The sequence below is a fragment of the Vombatus ursinus genome, unplaced genomic scaffold (genome assembly GCF_900497805.2).
Source record: "Vombatus ursinus unplaced genomic scaffold, bare-nosed wombat genome assembly UNPS02014945.1, whole genome shotgun sequence".
Taxonomy (NCBI): domain Eukaryota; kingdom Metazoa; phylum Chordata; class Mammalia; order Diprotodontia; family Vombatidae; genus Vombatus; species Vombatus ursinus.
The window spans coordinates 1,788,598-1,812,702 of NW_020954723.1; the positions used below are offsets into that span (position 1 = coordinate 1,788,598).

Here is a 24,105-nt window from a genome sequence, read left to right on the forward strand (position 1 = left end):
ATAGTCCCTGCTCTCCAGGAGATCATAATCTAATGGGGGAAGACAACACACAAAAGGAAGCTGAAAATTCAAGAGGGAAGGGGCCAAAGATAACAGGTTTGGGGACATGATGGTGAAGTCTGAAAGAGTACAACCACATAGGAAATGAAGAAAATGTCTGACCTTGTCATCCTCCTTGAATGGAGGTTCTGGGAGGAAAACAGCAGTCCTCAGCTTACATACAAACAGGTGGAATTCTTCCTTCCTCACAACTGCAAGAGGTCTGGTTCAAGTTTCCCACACCTCCCCACTACACTTCTGCTAGTCCACATCCGACAAGGAGGTGCACCTTTTAGATGGCAAAGGGTAAAAAGAGGGAGGACTTCCACCCACTGCCCCATTACTAGATATCAACAGCCATGGAGTAAATGAAGCTGATGCAAAGCTGACCTGAAGAAAAAACAATCCATCACCGATGTTCTCTTATTACCCTCTTCCCTAATACTGAGTCTTTGTGTTTAGACCTCTAATAAGAGGGACTCATTGTCTGTAGAGTGAGGTTGTTCAACTCTTGGACAGTTCTAAGTATTAGGAAATTTTTTCCTTACACAGAATCTAAATATGCCTCTGTAACTTCAACACGTTTCTCTAAGTTCTGTCAAGCAGAATAAATCTGCTCCCTCTTCCACATGAGAGCCTTTCAAATACTTGAAAGGCAGTTACCCCCTACAAATCTTCTCATCTCTGGATTAAACATCCCTGATACCTTCAACTGATGATTAATGTAGCATGAATGTTGATGCCCTTCATGATCTTGAGTATCTTTCTTGGAATACATTTCAGTTTATCAGTGTGCATCTTAAGCATGACTCCAAGAGCTGACCATAGCAGTGGTGCAACTATTTCCACAGGCCTGGACAATGCAGTATAAAATTGCAGTTGCTTGCTCAGCTACCATAACAAATTACTGACTCATAATGAGCTTGCAGCTCAATAAAACTCCCAAATCTTTTTCATATGAATTGCTATGTTTTGGCTTATCAAACACTTTCTACATCCACCATTTTAGCTCTCCTCCTTAGATTTGCAAATTTGATAAGCATGCCAATTTTGTCTTTCTCCACATTAATGATGACAGTGTTGAAAAGATAGAGCCAAACACAAATCCCTGAGGCATTCCACCACAAACTGCCACTGAACCATTAATGACTACTCTGTAGGTCTATTTCAACAGTTTCAAATCCACCTAGTTCATAAACTAAACTAAACTAGTTCGCAGCTCTGCATCTTGTCTATAAGAACAGCATGAGAAACTATGTCAAATACTTTGCTAGATTTACTGATCATTATTTACATATAGTATTCTCTTTATCAACAAGTTCAGAATATGAAAACAGTATAAGAAGCTGTAATTTCACCAACATGGGAAACTCTCAGGGTTAGTGTTCTTCCACCAATGCAGATTCCTAAAGAGTTGCTTGAAGCACAGAAAGATAAAGTTACCTGCCCACCATACCCAAGACCTCATTCCCAGGACTTCCTGTATCCAAGCCCAGTCACTCTCTATAGATTACAATATCCTGTCTCTAACAATCCAATATCTGTCAAAAAAAAATAATGAAGTTAGAAAAGCATGACCAGCTGCTGCTGATGAAGTGTTATCACTGCTTTTATTTGTAAATGTTCCTTAAATATTCCTTTAATAATACATTCTAGAATTTTGCCAGAAATTAAAATTCACTAACATACAGTTTGCAGCCTCCAATCTTTCCCTCTTTTGGAAAACTGGCTCCATTTATTTCCCTTTCTAGTGTTCTGGGCTAGCTCTGTAGCATTCTAGCTCTCTTGGGGGTTATAATCTTGCAAAGATCTGGAATCACATTTGCCAATTTTGCCAGCATTGTAAAAAAGAAGGTTGCATTCCTGGGAGACCTGGGTTCAAGTCTTGTTTCAGATGCTAACACTAGTTTTGAGACCTTGAGCAAAGTTATTTTCCTTAATTTCCTCAACTGTAAAATGGAGGATAATACACTTGTACCATCTACCTTATATTCAAGTTGTTGTGAGAAAAGTACTTTGTAAACTTAAAAACACTATGCAAATGTGAATAATTAGTATTTAGAGTTCCCCCATTCCTTCTGAGGTGACCTCTCTCACAGAATTTTAGTCTATGGGACACTAGCCAGTGTTTCTTTGAAATCTGTCTCCTAAAACCTTGTGTCTATGTCAGGCTATTTCCAGGTTTCCTTTCTTTCACGATGATGAATTTTAATATGGAATGGGGAACTCCTCCAACTTATTTCCACATTAACATTTCCACATAAATTCTATTCTCAGAGTGAGAATATGGTTCAGAAAAGGAGCTTCTTTCATTATTTCCATCACCTTTTAAAGGCTAAAATTATCATGAAGGGAAGCCAGGAAATTATTAGCTGTTTAAACTTTTGGCAGAGAACGAGCTCCAACAGATGTTTAGATAACAGAAATCCCCCATCACTACAATTATCCTGTTTCTGTGTCACATTCATGGTCTGTTTCTCAAATGCCTCATTTATTCCCTCTTTCTGGGAAGCAGTGTGACGTACTACCTACAGAGGCAGAATAGTACAGTAGAAAGCTGGCCTCCATTTCAGGAAGCCCTGGGTACCTGTCTTGTCTTTGTTCCACAATGGCTATGTGACCTGAGAGGTCAATTCCCTTCTCAGTGGAGCCACGGCCACCCTTCCAAAACTCTGAGTTGCAGAGAAGGTGCAAATACATATAAGCAGAGGAGCTCCTCACCAGAAGCTCCCAATATTTATGAAATGACTGATTAGGTTAAAAAAAAAAAGTAGTTCCTACCTCACAGGGTTGTAGGGAAGATCAAATTCAATTCAGTATTTGTTACACTCCTATGTGCAAAACAATTGTGCCAAAGAGATAGAACACAAAAGTCAAAACAGTCCCTTCCCTCAGGAAGCTTACCTTCTACTGGGGAGAATGTATGCACTCAGATACTTAGTAGAGGTAATTTTAAAAGTTAACAAGCAGTTAATTGGGGAGATTTGGCAAGGAGATCAAATGAATTAGATAATGTAAGTAAAAAACTTAATAAACCTTAAATATCAGCCATTGCTATTGTTCTGTCTCAAGAGTATGTAGTATGATACAATTACAATAGTGCTTCTGATTCTGCCTGGATCAATCTTCACCCAAATGGTTCTCAGAGTCCCTCTAGTTCAAGGATTCCCTCACATAAACGTGTTTTCTTAATATATAACACTACTTTGTATGTTCTATACTCATCTTGCAGTCACAGCACTGTAACATAGTAAGAAGAATATCAGAAACAAACCAAAGGACCTGGGTTCAAATACTAACTACTAAAAGTAAAAACGGACCTAATTAAAAGAGATAATCAGGGAAACTACATTTTGCTAAAAGGTCCCATAGACAAAGAAGTTTCAGCAAAAAAAAATTTTACAGCAAGTTTCTCTGATAAAGGCCTCATCTCTCTCATAGATAGATAACAGATAGATAGGGAACTGAGTCAAATATATAAAAACAAGAGCCTTTCACCAATTAATAAAAGGTAAAAGGACATGAATAGGCAGTTTTCAGAAGAAGAAATCAAAGCTATCTATAGTCATATGAAAAAATGTTCTAAATCACTATTGATTAGAGAAAAGCAAATTAAAACAACTCTGAGAAACTATCTCACATCTCCCAAAAATGACACATACTGAAGTGGATGAGGGAAAATTTTGTTGTTCAGTCATTTCCAGTTGTGTCTGACTCTTCGTGACCCCAATTGGGTTTTCTTGGCAAAGATATTGCTTGGAGTGGTTTGCCAGTTCCTTCTCCAGCTCATTTTACAGATGAGGAAACTGAGGCAGACAGGGTTAAGTGACTTGCTCAGGGTCACACAGCGAGTAAATGTCTGAGGTTAGATTTGAACTCAGGAAGACTTGTCTTCCTGACTCCAGGCTTTGCACTCCCATCCACTGTGTCACCTGGCTGCCTAAGGGAAAATAGGTACTCTAATAAACTTCTGGTGGAGTTATAAACTGGTTCAACTATTCTGGATAACAATTTGGAACTATACCCAAAGTGCTAAAAAATTGTGCGTACAGCAATACCACTTGGTCTGTATCCCAAAGAGATCAAAGGAAGAAGAAAAACACATGTACAAAAATATTTACAACAATTCTTTTTTTACTAATAGGGACCCATTTTGTATTGATCTTTTCTTTTTTAAAAGCCAGCACTTAGTCCCCATGGATAATTTTTTTCATAATAATTTCATACCAGTTTCCTTCCAAATACTCTCTCCTGTTTCCTCCCATCATCTTGGCCCTTGAGTTTACTTTTAGTATTTTCTAATAAATTTTATTTTACTATATTACATCCATCATTCTAACCTAAAGTCTTTTTGGATGATAAATCTATGGTCCACTGTGTTAGCTACCTCTTTTAGCTTTGTGTTATCTTCCAAATCCACTCAACTATACTACTATTCAGACCACATTTCTTCATATTTTCTATAAAGATATTGTGAGAGATATTTCAAATGCTTTTGTGAAGACAGACTATGTCTAAGGCATTTCTCTGATCTACAAGTCTAATAACCTTATCAAAAAAGAAAGTGAGGTTAGGCAGTCTTGATTTTGTCTTCATGAAGCTCCACTGACTCTTAGTCATAAGGCTTCCACGCGATCAACAATGCTCTGCCTTTGGCAAGATAGCCCAGCAGTACTAATAACTCAAAGAGGAAAAAGACTTACACTGGCTAATGCTTCTGCATGGCTGTGTTATTAGCCTTTGACTCTTTCCTCCAGAATGACAGGTTCCAGGCCGTTCCAACTCTAACTGCCCCCATTAGACCTTATCCATAACTATTGGCATTGCCTTGCCTTTAAAGGGTATTGCTGACTAGAGCAAAGGGAAATGGCCTTGGAAATGGGGCCACTGCAGAGGCATCTGTACATTATAGGACTGCATTCCTGGTGAAAGTGAATTCTAAGTGTAGGGCGCCATAAAGCAATCTGCTGTATTTTCAACCTTTTCTGAATATAATACTCATTTCATTCATATTGGGGAAATAAAAAACATGAACCACACAGTTACAGCTGATAAGGATTTCAAGAGGCAAAGATTGAAATAGGGCATTTAAAATAGAGAGGAGCACATGAGTAAAAGTACAGGTACAAAGGTAGAAACTATAAAGTGTGTTAGAGACAGACACTAAATGCACCAATTTGGTTGGTGCACAGGGGAGTAGAGAGAGATAAAGATGGGCAAATAGGTCAGTACAAGAATCTTTAATGTCAGGATAAGGAGTTTGGAATTAATCTATTAAGCATTAAGAAACAATGAAAGTTTTACTATAGCTACAGAGTGACATGCTCAAAGTAGCACTTCAGGAAGCTTAATCAGACAGTACGGACAGAGCAAAGACAAGGAGTCCAGTTAGGAGGCTACTGACAATAGTCTAGATATGATGCTAAGAGACACTGTGCTTAAAATTTCTTCTCGTACTAACTGAGGTATGCAATATTGACGTGCACTGCATACCAGTTATTTCATAGGAATAATATAATCTGGTAAGAGTTTTGCATTTGGAGAATTTTCCTTTGCAAAAAAATTCTGCATCATGTAGTAGATATCTGTTATAAAATAATCATTTGTTTAAAAATTTTTTTGTCTCAAAATGTTTTTTTTTACCTGAACTACCAGTCTTTTAAATCTCATTTTTGTTTCCTTGCTACAGTCCTTAATTGTAGGGTTATTTACCTAAAATCCTAAATGGACTTTCCCCATTTCTAACTGGCATCCTAAAAACAATGCTCCCTTTTCCTCAGAAATTTTTTTTATGACACTCTTCATTTCAATAGTGCATTTAACAGCAACTAATGAAGTTAACAACTTAATTACAACATTTAAACTATAATCAAATCACTTAATGAGCAATTCAACCTTTATTCCAAAAGAATAATAGGAACACAATGAGGTCGGAGCTCAGCAGACGCATTTTAATGAGTCATATCACAGTCTCTTTGATCAGATCTGATAACACCGTCAAGTTGAATTATTAGAAATGTCAGTACTTAATTTGGTAGTATGTTCTTTAAATGATCTAGAGGTTCTTAAGTGCTTTATTTGGTCTCATCAACAGGGTTTTATTACTCTGTGTAGTCTGTTAAAGGAAGACTAACTCTACTGTGAAAAATGATTTTTCTTAGTAACCATTATCTTGGAGACTCAGAGCAGCTTCCCCATCCCCCTGGGTTCCAAGTTGAGTTTCTCCTTCTGAAGGAACTTAAGATCTAATCTAAATAGGTCTATTCCTGCTCATTACATTGCCCAGGTCTGGGAGAAGGTTGATTCCTCCCTATTGTCAAGACAGATGATATGGAAATTGCTGTCTCTTTGACCAGGATTGAGTGACCTGGATCATGTATTCGAAAGACCCTCATTTTAATCTAGCCTCCACCTCCCCAGTTTTGGACTGAACTCCTATGCAATGAATATCAAGCCAGCTTGAGAGAAATTAAACCGTGGACATAAGCACCCTAATTTTGTTTGTCTCTTTCTTAGAACAGACTCTGTTTCAAATTGGGGTTCGTGGGGTTCACACTACTCAAAGTGGTTTTTATTCCAAGTAACATTTTAAATGAAATTTGTAATTCAATGAGTGGCTAAGCTACAATACTCTAGGGAGCAGGTTATTTTGTATTTTGAGTTAAATACATTCACCCAGGGGAGAGACATAGTGAATTAATGGATGGAAGGGGGAAAAAAAGCCATTTATTAAGCACTATAATCCAGGTCCAATGCTAAGTGCTGGGGATACAAATACAAACAAGTAAGACGATTCCTATCCTCAAATGAACTAGAGCAATAGATCTAAAGGTTCCTTTGATCCCAGGTTATCTGCCACAAATTATTCTTTTAAAATTCACCAAAAGATCAGTTTTCTTCTGATATAAACTTCACTTCTGAAAGAAAAATGTTAGAAACTATAGAGAATGCATTCTATTACTCAACATTTTTGCCATTCAGCAAGAAGACCACCCCCATTGTCCATCACAAATGAGAGGAAGACTTTTATTTTTCAAGAGAAAGTTTTTAAAAAAATCATGTTTCATTTAATTTAGACTGACATGTTCTATAAAAAAAGCATTAGTCAAGTAAAATGGTACTGTTATACCTTTGGATAAGTGGTAAAGAAGTCTCAGTAAAATTCAATAATCATTTGGGGTAAGAAAAGAAAGCTACCTACAACAGAAATCATATTATGACTCGTAATGTGGAGAATTTGTTATGCCAGAAATACATTTTTATTGCATATTCATGTGTCAGCTCTGGCAAGCAGATATAGTGAGTTAAACTTAATACTGGGTTACGGGTAACTTAACTATCTCATTTTCTTACCTGATGAAGTTTAAGTGACATGCGGATTCCAGGGACTACCACTTTTCTTAGTAATTCCATGTCAGCAAAGATCCATTCATCTCTGATTGAAGAAATACGGAAGTCTCCCTTAAATAAGGCATGTAAGCCATACAGGAACGACTCCAAATTACTGTGATTATTGGAGAAAGAAAGTCACATTTTTTTTTAAAAAATCCCTTCTATCTTATTTGTAGAAATTAAAAATTAGTTATATGTCCACAACTCACAACAAACCAAGATGAAACTAAAAGAAATAAAGTATCAAGCATAATAATGTAAAATAGTGAGCTTTTTTTCTATTTGTTTTTTATCTTTAAAAACATATTTGTTTGTGAGGAAACAGTATATATTTACATTCTTTTAAATTACTTACACAGAAAGCAGCAGAATGAAAGGTAAATATATAGGAAGACATGGGACAGTTAGGTGGCACAGCTGATAGAGCGCATAGAGCTGATAGAGTCAGAAACACCTGAGTTCAGATCTGACATCAGACACTTACTATCTAGGAAAAAGTAATTTAACCTCTGTTTGCCTCAGTTTCCACATCTGTAAAATGAGTTGGAGAAGGAAATGGTAAGCCACTCCAGTATCTTTGCCGAGAAGACCCCAAATAGGGTTACAAAGAGTTGGACATGATTGAAATGACTGAATAACAACAAAAATATAAGAGGATAAATAAATGGAGGGTAAGTTGAATTTGAGGAACAATTAAGATAACAGGTAAGGTACTTTGCAAACCTTAAAGCACTATGCAAATGCTAGTAACTATGTAATGCTAGAATTGAAAGAAATTTCTGTGGCCATCTTGTTTAATTGATAGCCCAAAAGAACTTAATCTATAATATACCTGACAAGTGGTCATAAAATCACACTAAGTCCAAAAGCAACACATTTCACAGATGTGGAACAGCTTCAATTATTACAAAGTTATCCTCACATGAAGTCATATCTGCCTCTTTGTGACTCTCACTCATTGCACCCAAACCTAATTCCCCTTTTGCATGACGTGAAGATGACTTTGTCCCTCTAAATCTTTTCTTCTGAAGGTTAAATATCCTCAGTTATTCCACCTTTCCTTTTGCGACATGAACTCTAGGTCCTTCCCTATCCTTCTTGTCCTCCCATAGCCACTCTCCATCTTAACAACATCCTTTCTACACTATGCATCCAGAATGAACACCACACTCCAGGTGTTTAGTGAGTCTCTCCCCTCGCCAAAAAACATCTCCCCCTCACACAACTGCCAAAGAGATATTCCTAAAGCACAGGTCGGTATCCTCCCTTGGTTAAGACACTCCAGGGGTTCTCTATTGACTCCAGGATGCAGTTATTTCTAACATTTAAAACATTTCAAAATTTTGTTCCAACCCATCTTTTCAAGTTTATTATATGTGTATTGTTCCCCTTTAACAAGGCTGGACTAGCTAGACTGGTTGACTTTTTTTTCTGGATACATGATATTCCATCTCTGTGCATATTTGCATCTATCTCCCATTCTTGCAACACAAACCATCTTCACCTCAGCCTCTTGGAATCCCTAGTTTTCTTAAAAACTCACCCCAAATCCCACTTCCTATACCAGCTCTTTCCTGACAACCCTCCCCTCGACACACAGACACACTGACACACACACACACAATTGCTATCTCTTGCCAAAATCACCTTCCATTTATTTCATATTTTTGAGCAAATATAAATGCTGTTGTTTGATGTGGTCTCACCAGAGCAAAATACCGTGGGATTATTCCTTTCTTATTCTTGGAAGCTATGCTTCTCTGTTTATAGCCCAAGAGCTCATTAGTTTTCTTCACCAAACCAATATCCTGTTGACTCATACTGAGTATGCAGTCCAAGAAACCTTCCAGATTTTTTTCAGATAAATTACTAACTATTCCTGCTCCAATTTTATGGGCTGATTTTTAAAAATCGTCTTTAATCTTATTCATTATTTAATCTTTACTCCTTTCAAACATTCAACAATGTCTTAAGTACCTACTTTTTTCATTTTATTTATTAAGTACCATTAGAGATACAAAGAAAAACATGACAATCTCAGAACTCAAAGAGCTTATATTGTAATGAGGGAACTGAAAAGAGAGGATAAAATATATTCACAAAACTATAATACAAGTTATAATATGATCAAGTTGCATAAAAGGATTCAGAGTAGCTGAGATTAAAGATTGGATGAGGAAAGACTATTTCTAGCTAAGAAGATCATGGAAAGCTTCATAGAAGCTTTGAAAGAATAGAAAGATATTAAAATACTATAAAAATTTATAATAATTAAAATAATTTCTTTGTAGGGAAACTTTTTCCAACTAGCAGCTAGATGGCACAGTACATAGAGCACTGGGACTAGAATCAAGAAAACTTGAATTCAAATACAGCTTCAGACATTTACTAGCTGTATGACCCTGGACAAGTCAGTTAACCTCAGTCTGCCTCAATTTTCTCAACTATAAAATGGACATCATAACAGCACCTAAGGGTTGTTGTGAAGATCAAATGAGATATCTGTAAAGTGCTTGGTACAATGCCTGGTACTTAATAAGTGATTTCTTAGTTTCTTTATTTCTCTCTCTCTTTTTCTCATTGATCATGGGGGAAAATAATCAATTGACGGCCATATACAGAACAGTAATTTAATTTATTTTTTCTTCCTTAGAAGTAAAAACAAAATATTCAACGTGCTCAATTTTTAAATTAAGAAAAGGAATCATAAAATTGTGCTCAGCAAGAACAAAAAGTAAAAATATATTTCAGTTTTAATAATGTGAGAAGGTATTAGAACTGGAGGAGAGGAGATAAAGGAGGAATGGAAGGAATGGTGAAAAAAGGAAAAAAGGAAGAGAAAAGAGAATGACTGATAAACACAAATCAATCTGAATGGGAAAGAGAAAGATATATAAAAGGAATAAAGGCAGAGGTAGAGCCAGGAGAAAAAAGAAAAGGGAGAAAAGGTAGAGGAACACAGTAATAAGGCAGAGTAGGTTGTGAGGTAAGCTATTTGTTCCAGCTTATATTTTGTTAATCATTTGATCTGGGGAAGGTGGTAATCAACTTTTAAAAGAGAAGAATCATTTTTAGTAATTCCTTTATATTATCTTATAGGAGAGATTTTAACCACTCTGTACTGATTCCTACTGTAATTCCTATTTTAAAAGTCTCTCCTATGGAAGCCACGGAGGCTCTTACTTTCTCATTGAGGAAGACGTAGAGTTAACATAGTAACCTGTAAATCTGTGAGGTACTAATCCCTATGGAGTTAAGGAGTGTGTTCAAGTGTAGTGTCAATATATGAGGAACTATGAGAAATTGTGGAGAGTGAGGAGAGAGAGAGAAAAAGACAATAGAGATCTTTCTTTTATCATGCTAAGAAGTTGGAGGGGATTCTTGCAAAGAAATTTTGTTATGCTGAGTAAACTAAATGGTGTGGGACTGTTTTCAGAAGGAAAGATAATACTTCTGTATTACAGTGAGGTTTGTGGTGATTCTGGTTGTGATAATTCTCACAACTAAAATACTGTAAAAAATTATCTGTTTTATTATCGATTTTATTGTTAATAAATTGTATGTTCATTAACTACGATACTAATTTAATCCTAGGAAATTAAGGGATTTAATATATAAAGATGAGTAACTAGGAGATTTATTAAATTAATAATATTAAGCACAAGGGTGGGAGCTCTGAGCTTATTGATTGGGGAGACATATGTTGAAACTTTAGTAAACAAAGGCTCTACACGTGCATAACCCTGGATAACCCTAGATCTCAAGATGACGTGATTAAATGTGAAAATGAATCAAATAGCAGACTGAGAGGTGACCTACGTATGAGGACAGTGATCCAAGTAACCCAGTTACAAGTGAGGAGCATTCCTACTAACCTTGTCACATTGTATTTTTACTATTTTATTTGATCTATGTAAGGAAACAAGAATAGGAACTGGACCTGTGATTTCACTGATATAGGAAAACTCCAAGATGAGTCAACTTTCTACTAATGTAGGACAGTGTTTTCTTTGCTTGCAGTCTTAAAGAGTTAGTTAAGACTCAGAGTCTTAAAGAGTTGTTTAGAGTACTGAGAGGTTAACTGACTAGAAGATATTCACACACAGATAATGTGTGTTGGGCAAAACAAGACCTGGACCCAGGTCTTCCTCAATTTGAGGCCAACCCTCTATCCACTCAGCCACACAGCCTTTGATATAAGTAAACACAATAAAATAAATAGAAAAGTCAAATAATTATATAATAACTCTGTAGCCTAGGAACTAAAGAAGGGGCCCCAAGGTACTCCTACAGTTTCCTTATATTAGTGTAAGTTTAACAGATAAGCTAACTGCCATTTTGGAAAGCAGGGGAACAGAAGGGAGAAGGAAGAAGAAAGCATGGCAACAGCATGTTGCCGAGTGGAGAGGGGAAGGACAAACAGGGACTATACTGCTCTAGCCAGGAGGAAGGAATGGTTTGGCCCTAGACCCAAACTCTACAGGCACTCCTTCCACACTGCAAGGGTTAAAGGCACAGCACCCTGTAATCTGGAAAATCCACATAAAAATTTTTGGCCTTCCCTTTGTACCACAGAAGTCTGAATGATTATGGTACTAAGAGATAAAATATGTTGATATTATACAATATTATACAAATATCTTATGCATTTCTGAGTTTCTAAATTTTTTCTGTGTCATCTGTTGGCCTCTGAGTGTCATCTTTGGCATCCACAAAACTCCCCCAAAATTCCCATTTTATTTCTTATGCTGACCCCCAATATATTAAAACCATGATGGAGAAAATCATGACGTGAAAGGGATACTTTCTTTCAAAGTAAGGCATTCATTGTTCTTAGTAATAAAATGTTTGCATGTTGATGAAATGAGTCAACATATGTACAGAGATTTTTTTGCCTAAAAGAATTGTAATTTTGCATTTGGTGAGCTATAGTCAAGTCCCTGAATGCTGTAATCTATTACTCAATTTAATTAAAAATATTTATTAAGTATTTGCTGTATAAAGAGAACTATGATAGGTGCTAGAAGAGATACAAAATCTTGACAAGTCATAATCTCTCTTTTTAGGGAACTTACAGTCAAGTAGGAGACAATAACAGTACAAATAATTTGAATACATGCTAAAAATAGAATGCATAAACATAGGGAAAACAAAGTACTATGTGAGATCCAAGGCAGAAATGGTCATGAAAAATACTATTAGAATTCAGATTTATGAGTATAGGATGTGGGGGGACATGATTGGGAATTTGAGGAGAAAGGAAAAAGTTTAGAATAGTAACTAGAGAATTACAGATGTTTGTGGAATGAAAAGACTAAAAGAAGAAACTCGAGGACTGTGGAACAACAATGCCTGTGTTCTCAGGTAAAGAGGATTAAGTTTAATGAAAACATATTTGATACTCTAATTTATGTTTAATTTATTTCAACAAACATTTCTATGTGCAAGGGATACTATCTTTGGGACATAAATATGCAGAAAAGTATTTCTCTATGTAACAGTTTGAAAAGTCTGGCTCTTTTTGCTGTACTTATGATTAAGAATATACAATAAGGGATAGGGTGGCTATGGTATGGAGAGGGGAAGGACTAGAAGTTAGAAAAAGTTCCAGCAAATGTTACATGGCGCATGTCAGTTTTGGTGGAAAGAAGGTGACTCATATGGAAATCTACAAAGTATTTCATCTGCACATTTTCTCATGCTATCTCTGCATTCTGATTATGGTAATAAATGTAAAGGACCTTACTTTCATGTGTGGTCCGGGGGGGAGGGGTGGCCCTCTTTCATTCCATTGCTCTCTTACTTCAGTTCTCTTCTCATTTTTTATCTCCCTTATGATAGGGGTTGGTGTTAATTTTTAACCTTAGTTTCTGTTTTAAGAAGAACTTCCATTTCTCGGTAGAGGTCCGAGCAAAACATGGTAGAAAATTAAAGTTGTGTATTTGGCTAATATATAAATTATTGTAGGGAGTACATGGATGAGAATACTTGATTTGGAATAAGACATGAAGTTCAAATTCCACCTCTAATACTTAAGAACTGTGTGGCCCTGGGCAAGTTACTTATCCTTTGACCACACTTTTAGCATGAATTTCATAAGTCATGTGAATATTAACTCTTTCCAGCTGCTGGATTTACATTGATAAAAATGGTGAAGATTTCTACATGATTTTAATTTCTGCAAGACTAATTTCTACAAGAAATTAAAATACTGATATACTTTCATAAAAAGTTGATGAACACATATAATCTATCCATTGTCACCTTTAAAAAAAAAGAGGCATTTTCTTACCTAGACATATGGTGGGCAGCAGTGCCTAAAGCTCTTCGGCCCAGAACACAGAGTCCATAACAAAGAGTTACTAGGGAGGAATCTTTATCTGCATCTAGTGGCTTTGGAAAAAGTGAAAAAATGTTAGAGTATGGATGATTACCTAATAACTTGGGCTCAAGGGAAAGAGCACTCTTAAGTAAAAAGAGATGTAAAATAACAAATGGAATTCTCATTTGTTTTCTGGCTTCATCTTCAAATAAAAATCCTAATAAAAATAAACTTAGCCCTAAGAGAAGGTTAATCATTAACATAAGCCACAAATACTTCGTGATTCTAAGATTTAATCTGGTGCTATAAAAATATAATACAATAAAAATCATTGTCTTATAATTTACCAAGTAGAAAACTTTTGAAATCAGTTTTTCTAATAGCTTCCAATAGAAATATTCATTCTAATTTTTACTATAATAAGGATTTTTTTTTACTATAATAAGGATTTTTTTTTTACTATAATAAGGATTATTGAGAAAGCCTAGCTAATGGCAAGCAGTTTTAGATGATAGAAAGTCAATTTATCTATCATCAGATAAGACAATGGAAGTAAATTTTAAGTGCACATTTCACTTACTGTATCCATGACCAACTATAATATGCATATAGAATACTCTGTCACACCCTTAGAAAAAAACAGTGACATTTCATTATTTAATAAAATACTTCCAAGAAATGATAGTCAGGGTTAATAATCTGGCTATTCTAATTCTTCTCATGAATGTGAAGTGTATTTATTGCCCTTAATAATCAAATACATGAGTTATGACAAAAATATACTACAAGGTGATTAACTCAAATCCAACTTAATTTCATGCATATTGCTCATGTGAGCAATACACAGGAGAGAAACCTGGATAGGAGGGTGCAAAGCAGACTCAATCACACCTACTTTTGCTCTTCGAGAACAGCAATATTCAATCCAGTTGAGGTAAATCACACAGAAACTCTCTCTGGATATGCCTGCCAGTCGATGATCATAATCTTCATCAATATTTGGATTAAATGTAGGGTCCACATCAACATAATTGCGGTCAGCACATAGGCGTAGTCCTTCCTGCATTGTCTCATTGGCAAGCCATTCCTCTAGTTTGGAGGAGGTTGTAACATAATAGATGATACCCTAAATTGCAACAACAACAAAAAGGTTGCAACATAGCAAAAAATGCCTTAAAATGCAAAAAATAAACGAAAACATTAAGTATCAAGCATGTGCAAAGCACTTCTCTAAGCACTAGACATACAAAGACTACCATTAAAAAGCTTATATTCTTTGGGTGGGAAGGAGGGAAGAAATGCAACACGTACACTAGATGAATCAATAAAAAATAATTTCAAAAGGTTGAGAGAACACCAACAACTGTAGGGGATCGGAAACGGCCTTGGATAGGAAGGGACACATAATCTGTGTTTTGAAGGATGCAATGAAGGTAGGTGAGTGACATGGTCAGATCTGTGTCTTACAAATGTCAAGTAGGCAGCTATATGGAAGATGGATTAGAAAGAGAGTAAGATATGTGACTTCCCTCTAAGATTACCTTGAATGTGTCCTATACACATCTAGTCTGTATTTAGTTGCTTGCTGACATCTATCCCTTTGTCTATCACAAGACTGTGAATTTGAGAACAGGGACTGTTTATTGTTTTTTTTAATCATCAGCCCTTAGCACAGGGCCTGGCACATAGTAGGCATTTAATATATGTTTGCTGACTTCAAAGCAGAGTCACAAAAGTCATGAAAGGAGAGTATTTAAAAAAAACTCCTCAGGGTTATTTTTAATAAATACTGTAACATATTAACAGACAATGGGAATAATGCCCAACAAATAGGCACGTTACCATTATTTGAAAGGCTTTACTAAAATCCTTCTTTGATATTTCATTATAGTGAGAGGTGACTATGGGCTTATAGTATAAACATGGGTAATTAATACCAAGTCTGAGTACTACTATGAGGCTGAATCTGATATATCTATTAACTGAAGACAAGTTTCGCTAAGTCCTTGAGTGTCTCATCATTAGAAACCTGGCAACAGTAACTCATTATGCCAAAATTACTAAGGTAGAGGGACTCAGCTCTGGATTAAAAAGACTTTCCACAATGATGAAAGAACGGTGGAAGTTTTGCTTTCAGGACTAGTGTCCTAGACAAATTGTCATTAACATCTGAAATAACATGAACAAAAAAATGAGCAAGAAAACACTTTAAAAAGAACTCCTAGGAAGTTGATTATATTTTATATCAAAAAGAAAATCTGTATAATATCATTCATATGTACAGTAATGCTTTTTCTGGACCTTGATCTAATCACATCTTAATAGCTTACTTGGGTTAAGTTTCATCAAAAAATTAAATTAAAGATATAAAAAAATCTGTACCTGATGTGGCACTTATCAGCTAACAATGAACAATCAACTAGTATTTATTAATCAACTACTAGGTGCCAGGCTTCTCTGCTAGGCGACAGGCATACAAACACACAGAAAAGCAATCCTTGCTCTCGAGGAGTGTACATTCTAGTGGAAGACAAGTGCATACAAATGGATAAACACATATTACATATACGTGTAATAAAAACAGAATAAAAACAAAAAAAATCAAAGTAGTTAAATACAAGGTAGTTAGGGAGAGACGACAATTGGGGGCTCAGGAAAGACTTCTTGTAGAAGGTGGTACTTGAACTGTACCTTGAAAGAGGAGAGGGATTATATGAGGCACAGGGGAGGAGGAAGTACATTCAAAGCATGGGAGACAGCTGTTATAAAGACATAAACATAAGAAATGAAGGGCTATAGAAGGCTGCAGTATGGGAAGGAGAGAAATGTATAACAAGGCTGAAAAGATAGGATCAGTTGCATGGCACTTTGAAGGTTAAACAGAAGATGAGAAAAAGAAATTAAAGGGTAAGAATAAGCAACACGGAAACAAAACTATTACTCTGTGTAGACAACATAATGCTATATTTAGAGAAACCCAGTGAACCAACCAAAAAACTAGTTTAAATAATTACCAATTTTAGCAAAGTTTGTAGGATATAAAATAAACCCACGTAAATCATCAACATTTCTATGTATTACCAATAAAACACAGCAGGAAGATATAGAAAGGAAAATTCCATTCAAAATAACTGCAGAGAATATGCAATACTTGGGAGTCCATCTGTCAAGACAAACCCAGGAATTACATGAACAAAACTACAAAATACTTTTTAACACAAGTGAAGACATTTTAACAACTGGAGAAAAATTAATTGCTCATGGGTAGGCCAAGCCAATATACTCAAATGAAAATTCTACCAAAACTAATTTACCTCTTCAGTGCCATAACAATTAAACTACCAAGGAACTGAAGATCTAGGAAAAATAATAACTAAATTTATCTGGAAGAACAAAAGGTCAAGAATGTCAAGGGAATCAGTGAAAAAATGTTAAGGAAAGCAGCCTGGTAATATTGGATTTCAAACTACATCACACTGGTGTAATCATCAAAATAATCTGGTAATGGCTAAGAAATAAAGTGATGCAATAGGTACACAATACACAATGGTAAATAATCATAGTAATTTAGTGTTTGATAAACCCAAAGATCCAAACTTTTGGGGCAAGAACTCACTATTTGACAAAAATTACTAAGAAAATTGGAGAGCAGTTTGGCTGAAACCACAGACTAATATCTCATACCATATGCCAAGATAAAGTCAAAACAGAGAAATAATTTAGATATACAGGGTGATATGAGCAAATTAGAGGAGAATGGAAAATTTTACCTATTAGATCTATGGAAAAGGGAAGAGTTTATGACCAAACAAGAGATAGAGTATACCATGAAAAAAAGTATAATGGTTAATTCTGATTACAGGAAATTACACATTTTTGCATAATATTAACAAAACCAATGAAGTCAAAATTAGAAGGAAAGCAGGAAACTGGGAAAAAAATTTTATAGCAAGTTTCTCTGATAAAGGCCTTACTTCATAGGGAACTGAGTCAAATTTACAAAATAAGAGCCACTCCTCAATTGATAAATGGTCAAAGGAGATAAACAGGAAGTTTTTGGAGGAATTAATCAAAGCTATATATAATCACATGAAAAAATGTTGTAAATCATTATGGATTAGAGAAATGCATATTAAAACAACTCTGAGGTACTACCTCAAACCTAGCAGTCTGGCTAACAAAACACAAAAGGAAAATGACAAATGCTGGAGGGAATGTTGAAAAACTGGGACACTAATGTACTGTTGGTGGAGTTGTGAATGGGTTCAACCATGCTGGAGAACAAACTGGAATTATGCTGAAAGGGCTATAAAACTGTGCCTACCCTATAACCCAGCAATACCACTACTAGGTCTGTATACCAAAGAGATCAAAGAAAAAGGAAAAGGACCTATATGTACCAAAATATTTATAGCAGCTCTTTCTGTGATGGTAAAGAACTGGAAACTGAGGGGATGCCCATCAACTGGGGATTGGCTGAACAAGTTGTGACTTGTTATAACTGTTATGAATGTGATGGAATACTATTGTGCTATAAGAAATGATGAGCAGAATGCTTTCAGAAAAATCTGAGATCTATATGAAGTGATGTAAAGTGAGCAGAATCAAGAGAAAATTGTACAGTAAGAGCAATATTGTAACAATGTTCAATTATGACAAATATGGAAAGAACTATACAACTGATTCAAAGTGAAGTGAGCAGAACCAGTGAATTATTGCACACAGTAAGAGCCACATTATGATTATGTGCAACTGTGAAAGACTCAGCTACTCTGATCAATACAATGATCCAAGACAATTCCAAAGGATTCGTGATGAAAAATGCTATACGTGAAAATTCTAACATATACAGAACTGATGAACTGAATGCAAATTGAAGTATAATTTTCCCACTTTATTTTTCTTGCTTTTTTCTTTTTGTGACATGGCTAATATGGAAATATGTTTTGCATGATTTCACTTTACTATTGCTTGCCTTACCAATGGGTGAGTGAGGGGCTAAAGGGAGGGAGAAAATTTGAACTCAAAATTTAAATGAAAAAACAAAAGGGAATGTTAAAAATAAATATTACATATTTTTCTTAATAGTTGTTTTCCAATTACATATTGTACATATAACAAGATAGTTTTCAACATTCATTTTTGTAAAATTTTGAATTCCACATTTTCCTCCTTTCCTCCTTCTCTTCCCTCCTCAAGACAGCAAGCAATCTGATATAGGTTATACATGTATAATCACGTTAAACACATTTCCACATTAGTCATGTTGTTAAAAAAGAATCAGAACAAAAAGGAAAAACAATGAGAAAGAAAAAACAAAAAACCAAAAAAGTGAAAATAGTATATATTTCGATTTGCATTCAGACTCCATGATTCTTTCTCTGGATGTCAATCTTTCGGAATCGTCTTGGATCATTGCACTGCTGAGAAGAGTCAAGTCTATCATAGCTAACCATCACACAATGTTGCTGTTGCTGTGTATAACATTCTCTGATTCTGCTCACTTCACTCAGCATCAGTTCATGTAAGTCTTTCCAGGTTTTTCTGAAATCAGCCTGCTCATTATTTCTTATAGCACAATAGTAATATTTTTTTCAAAGGAAAGTTAAACAGAGGAGTTAATATTTTATCTTAGAAGCAATAGGGAGCCACTGAGTAAGGTAGCTGTATAGTTACCTTAGTGTGGAGAATAGTCTGCAGTAGAAAGTTACCAGTATCCTTTAATTACCAAAGCCAACGACCTGTTCTCAGTCCTCAATCCTCTTGACCTCTCCTTAGCTCTCTGCCTTGATATTCTCTTCTCTCTTGTTTTTTGGGACACTTTTCTTAGTTCTCACTCATCCTACCTATCTGACTGCTCATTTTCAGTTTCCATAGCTGGATCCTCATCCAAGCCATACCCTCCAACTGTAGGTGTCCACCAGGGTTCTGTTCCAGGCCACCTTCTTTTCTTCCTCTATACTACTTCACATGGTGAGCTCATCAGCTCCCATGGATTTAATTACCATCTCTATGCTGATGATTCTTAAATTTACCTATCCTGCACCAACCTTTCTGCTAACCTCTAGACTTGCATCTTCAACTGCCTTTCAAATATCTAAACTTTATGTCTAGTAGATATGTTAAATGTAACATGTTCAAGATAAACTAATAATTGTTCACCCAAAATTCTTCCCCACTCTAAACTTCTCTATCACTATCAAAGGCAATTCCATCCTCTCGATCTCTCAGGCTCACAATCTAGGTGTCATTCTTGATTCTTCGCTATTTCTCATGCATGACCTACCCCACGCCATCCAAGCTGTTGCAAAGGCCTGTTCATTTCACCTTTCCAACATCTCTCTAAAAGAATGATGCTGCTTTCAGAAATAGGGAAATTTGGAAGAGGAGTAGATATGGGGGAAAAGATAATAAATTCTGTTTTAGACACATTGAGTGAGATTTCTCTTCGATATCTACTTTGAAATGTCTAAAAGGCAGTTAGTTGTATGGGACAGAAACTCAAGGAAAAGACTAGGGCTGGATTTACAGTTCTATTAGTGAAACACACAACTACTGATCAAGTCACCAAGAGAAGGAATACACCAAAAAAATGGAAAAAAAAAAGGAATACACCCAAGAGTAGACAGTTTTTTTCTCAGAGTTTGAGAAAGGTGGGAGAGATTTAGGACAGTAGCTTGAGGGAAAGGTTTAAAAAAAAATTTTTTTCTAAGGATAGAGAATTAGCTGCGTTTGAAGGGAGTTGGGAAGGAAGCAGAATATGGTGGTGTTTTTTTTTTTTATTTTTTTTCTGGAGAGGCAATAGAGGTTAAGTGACTTGGCCAGAGTCACACAGCTAGTGAGTGTTATATGTCTGAGGCCAGATTTGAACTCAGGTCCTCTTGACTGCAAGTCCGGTATTCTACCCACTGCGCCACCTAACTACCCCACGAAGCAGAACATGGGAAGAAACTGAAGATAACTAGGGGACATGAGAGCTTCTATATAAGGGGACAAGAACAGAATGGCATTACAGAGAAGAGCTGGCCTTGGAAAGAAAGTCCACCTCACTGTCAGAGACCAGCAGAAAGGAGAGTATGGGAGGTGATGTTAAGGGGTTTTGCGAAGAATAAAAGGGGAGTAGAGAGAGCTCAAAGTGAATGGCTACAATTTTCTCAGTACAGTAAGACAGGAGATCCTTAGCTGAGTTGTGAGAGAGGAATGTGGGAGGCTTAATGAAGTTCGTAATAGCTTTTGAGGAGAATGAAATAGTGAATCAATTAGGAAGGAATACAAGGAATAACTTGTTGAAGTGAGAGCCCATTTCAACTTGTATAATATGATTTTATAATGTACCTGGCAAAGCACCCATACAATCTTAGGAAGGCATGAAAAAAGTGCTACAGGTTTACTTTGTTTTAATCAATTGAGCTTTGTGCAGATTTCTAAATGAGACCAAATACATTTTTGCAAACTTTATTTTTGTAAAATTTCTTCAACTAATTGAAGAGATGGCCGTTATTTACTTCCTATCCTTAATACTGTATGCTTCAATGAAGTATTACTGAGGAAAGGAATAATGTGACTTTATAAATACATTTTGTTAACTGCTTGGGATACCAGAGACCATTTATATTTTAAACTATCAGATCTTAGTATGTTCTCCAAATCCCTTACTTTAACATAATACGTGGTGAGTATTTTCCGAAGATCAAACACTTGCAGCATAGAAGCTGCACTATTGTCAGTGATGCTGTAGCCTTCCAGCACATACTTGGTGACAAGAACTTCCCAAGCTAGCCAGCGTTGACTAAATGCAGCATTAAAGGAGAGCATGTGGGGAAGATGACCAGGTTCACAGCAACAAAAGCCATCATCTTCATCTACTCCTTCAGTAATGGCTTCTACTTCTCGTTGTTGGCAGTAGGTACCTTTAAAAAAAGAAGACCATTATAAAGGTAATGGAAAATGTCAAGGATTAAAACCAAAATAAAAGAACTCCACAAATCCTGAGATTTTCTATCACCTTAAGAAATACAGTTTATGGTGTTGACAAAAATTCAATTTAAATCAACTGCTGATTATTTGTGCGTGTATTACACTCAGCAGAACTTTGGTTTTTTGTCAGATTTCCTCTATTATATAAAAATCCACTTTCTCTTATTATCCCAAAATCTAAACTAATAAACTTAGTTTAAAAGAAACATAATTAAGAGGTGTGGTCAATCATCTACAAAAAGTAACATGCAGTAAAACTGTGGCCATTTAACATCTTGGAGGCAATGACTTATTTGGAATAGGAAAAGTTCCAGACAGGTATGTGCATACCAAATGTTTGGGCAGTGGACCTAATCTTGAGGCAACACTTTGTCTCACATCTTAACTCACTGGTCATAGCAGGGGAACTAAAGTACTCCTTACTTCCAAATGTCACATGCAGTATCTCTTTCTACCACAAACAAATTGATCACCCAACCCGGATCCTGGTAGCTACCAACCCACAGGTTATTTTCTCTCTTTTCTCCATGAGTTCAGTGCATAGCTCAGTACATTTCCATTGAGCCTGGCAATTTCTGCCATCAAAGTCAGGAACTTCACCAAGCAAACTGATATTTACACAAATATACTAACTTCCCAGTTCCTAAATCTACTTAGCTCCTTTGGCCTGCACTATACCTCCCACTCCATCTCACCTACACAGACAGTCAGTCATGCTGTGGATCTTGTCATCACTCACAAATGTTGTTCCCGTTCATGTTCACCAACTCTGTACATCCCTCTAACTGATCATTTATATCATTCAATCTTTACCAATTCCTTTCAAACTCTAATCCTGCTTACTCATTGTCCTTCCCAGAATCTCCAGTCATGCTCAGTACATTCCCAGACCAGCACCCTTGCACTGGCTATGCTTGGCTCCTTTGATTTCTTGAAAAACCAGTTCAACTCTACAAAATCCTCTGCTCTTAACACCCTTGTTCTTTTGTCCTATCACTGGAACTTGTCAATCGCTAAACTTCTAACACTCCCACCATCCACCTTCTTTGCCCCTATTCACTGCTTTTGCTGAAGGAAGTCAGGAAACTGCTGATTAGATCTATTACAAATTTATATTGTCTTCTAAACTGGGCCCTCATGACAACAAAACAATCCTTCTACTCCTACCTTACTCAACACTGTGGCTATTCTAAACCTTATTATCTCTCCTCCAGCCTCCAAAAAGTCTTACGCCTTTCTCAGCTCAGGACCAAGATTCATGTTTCACCAACAAAATTAAGATCATCTGACAAAAGTTTCCTCTTTCCCCTTCTCTTCTCACATCATCCATTATTTCTTCTTTCACTCCAGATTCTAATAAAAAGGTAGCCCTTCTCCTTACCAAAGCAAACCCCTGTATATGTACCCTTGACCCCACCCTTTCCTGTATTCTCTAGCAGACTGCCCCTGACACCATTCCCGGCTGCTTCACTGAGTCTCCCCCATACACATGTATATGTATGTGTTTATGTGTGTGTGCATGGGTGTATCACTACATGATCCTGACGTTATGAACTTATGTCAGTTCTCCAAATAATTTGAGGGGACCATAAATTAAAATAGCTGTTTTAGAGAGTTTCCTTCTGTGGGAGCTCCCTTGAACCAATAAAATTATAGGTCAGGACAAAAAAGTACACATAATTGATTGATGAATTATTACTTCTTTATTTCTGAGAACCTTTCATTTCAACAAACTAATTAAAAAAAAATTTTAGGGGCAGCTAGGTAGCACAGTGGATAGAGCTCCGACCTTAGAGTTGGGAGGACCCAAGTCCAAAACCAGCCTCAGACACTTGACACTTAATAGCTATGTGACCCTGGCAAGTCACTTAACCCCTATTGCCTCACCAAAAAGAAAAAAAAATTTAAATGAATATGTTCCAGTCAATTCCCAAATTTTATTTCTAAGGTCAAATTTCTTTTTTAAATATTCCATAAAGTTGTTTCAATGAACAGAACTATTTGAGAGTCCCAAGGAAGTTCTAATGGTAGACATTTGTAAAATACAAATAAATGTTTTATAATACCTACTACAATCCTTTGATGAGATACATGGCAGTTCCAAGAGATCTGGAAAATGTAACCTGCTGATGTACCGAGGCCTTGTCATCAACCTTGACCCTGAACCTTGGGGCTTCCAGATCTTCCCAAATTTTCTTACATGTGTTAGTTCTCTTAAATATAGCGTGAGAGCTCCTTGAGAGGCCTGTCTCTCTCTATTTGTATCTCCAGCACTTAACACAGTGCTTGGTACACAGTAAGCAGTTTGGAAGACTTTTTCATTCATTCAATAATTCTGAACTTCATTTTCCTCATTTATGAAATGTAAGAGCTGC

At 36.1% G+C, this 24,105-nt stretch overlaps 1 protein-coding gene across 5 annotated transcripts in view; it reads right to left on the reverse strand.

Annotated features, from left to right (window-relative positions):
* Window positions 1-24,105, reverse strand: part of LOC114029979 (pecanex-like protein 1) — a 238,611-nt gene that overhangs the window by 25,982 nt on the left and 188,524 nt on the right. For all 5 annotated transcript variants that reach the window (XM_027844629.1, XM_027844628.1, XM_027844627.1 and 2 more), the window contains 4 exons: window positions 21,410-21,663; window positions 14,649-14,879; window positions 13,724-13,824; window positions 7,393-7,543 (listed from right to left, as the gene is read on the reverse strand). In XM_027844629.1, coding sequence (XP_027700430.1) covers window positions 7,393-7,543; window positions 13,724-13,824; window positions 14,649-14,879; window positions 21,410-21,663 — 737 coding nt within the window. The remainder of the gene's footprint in view (window positions 1-7,392; window positions 7,544-13,723; window positions 13,825-14,648; window positions 14,880-21,409; window positions 21,664-24,105) is intronic.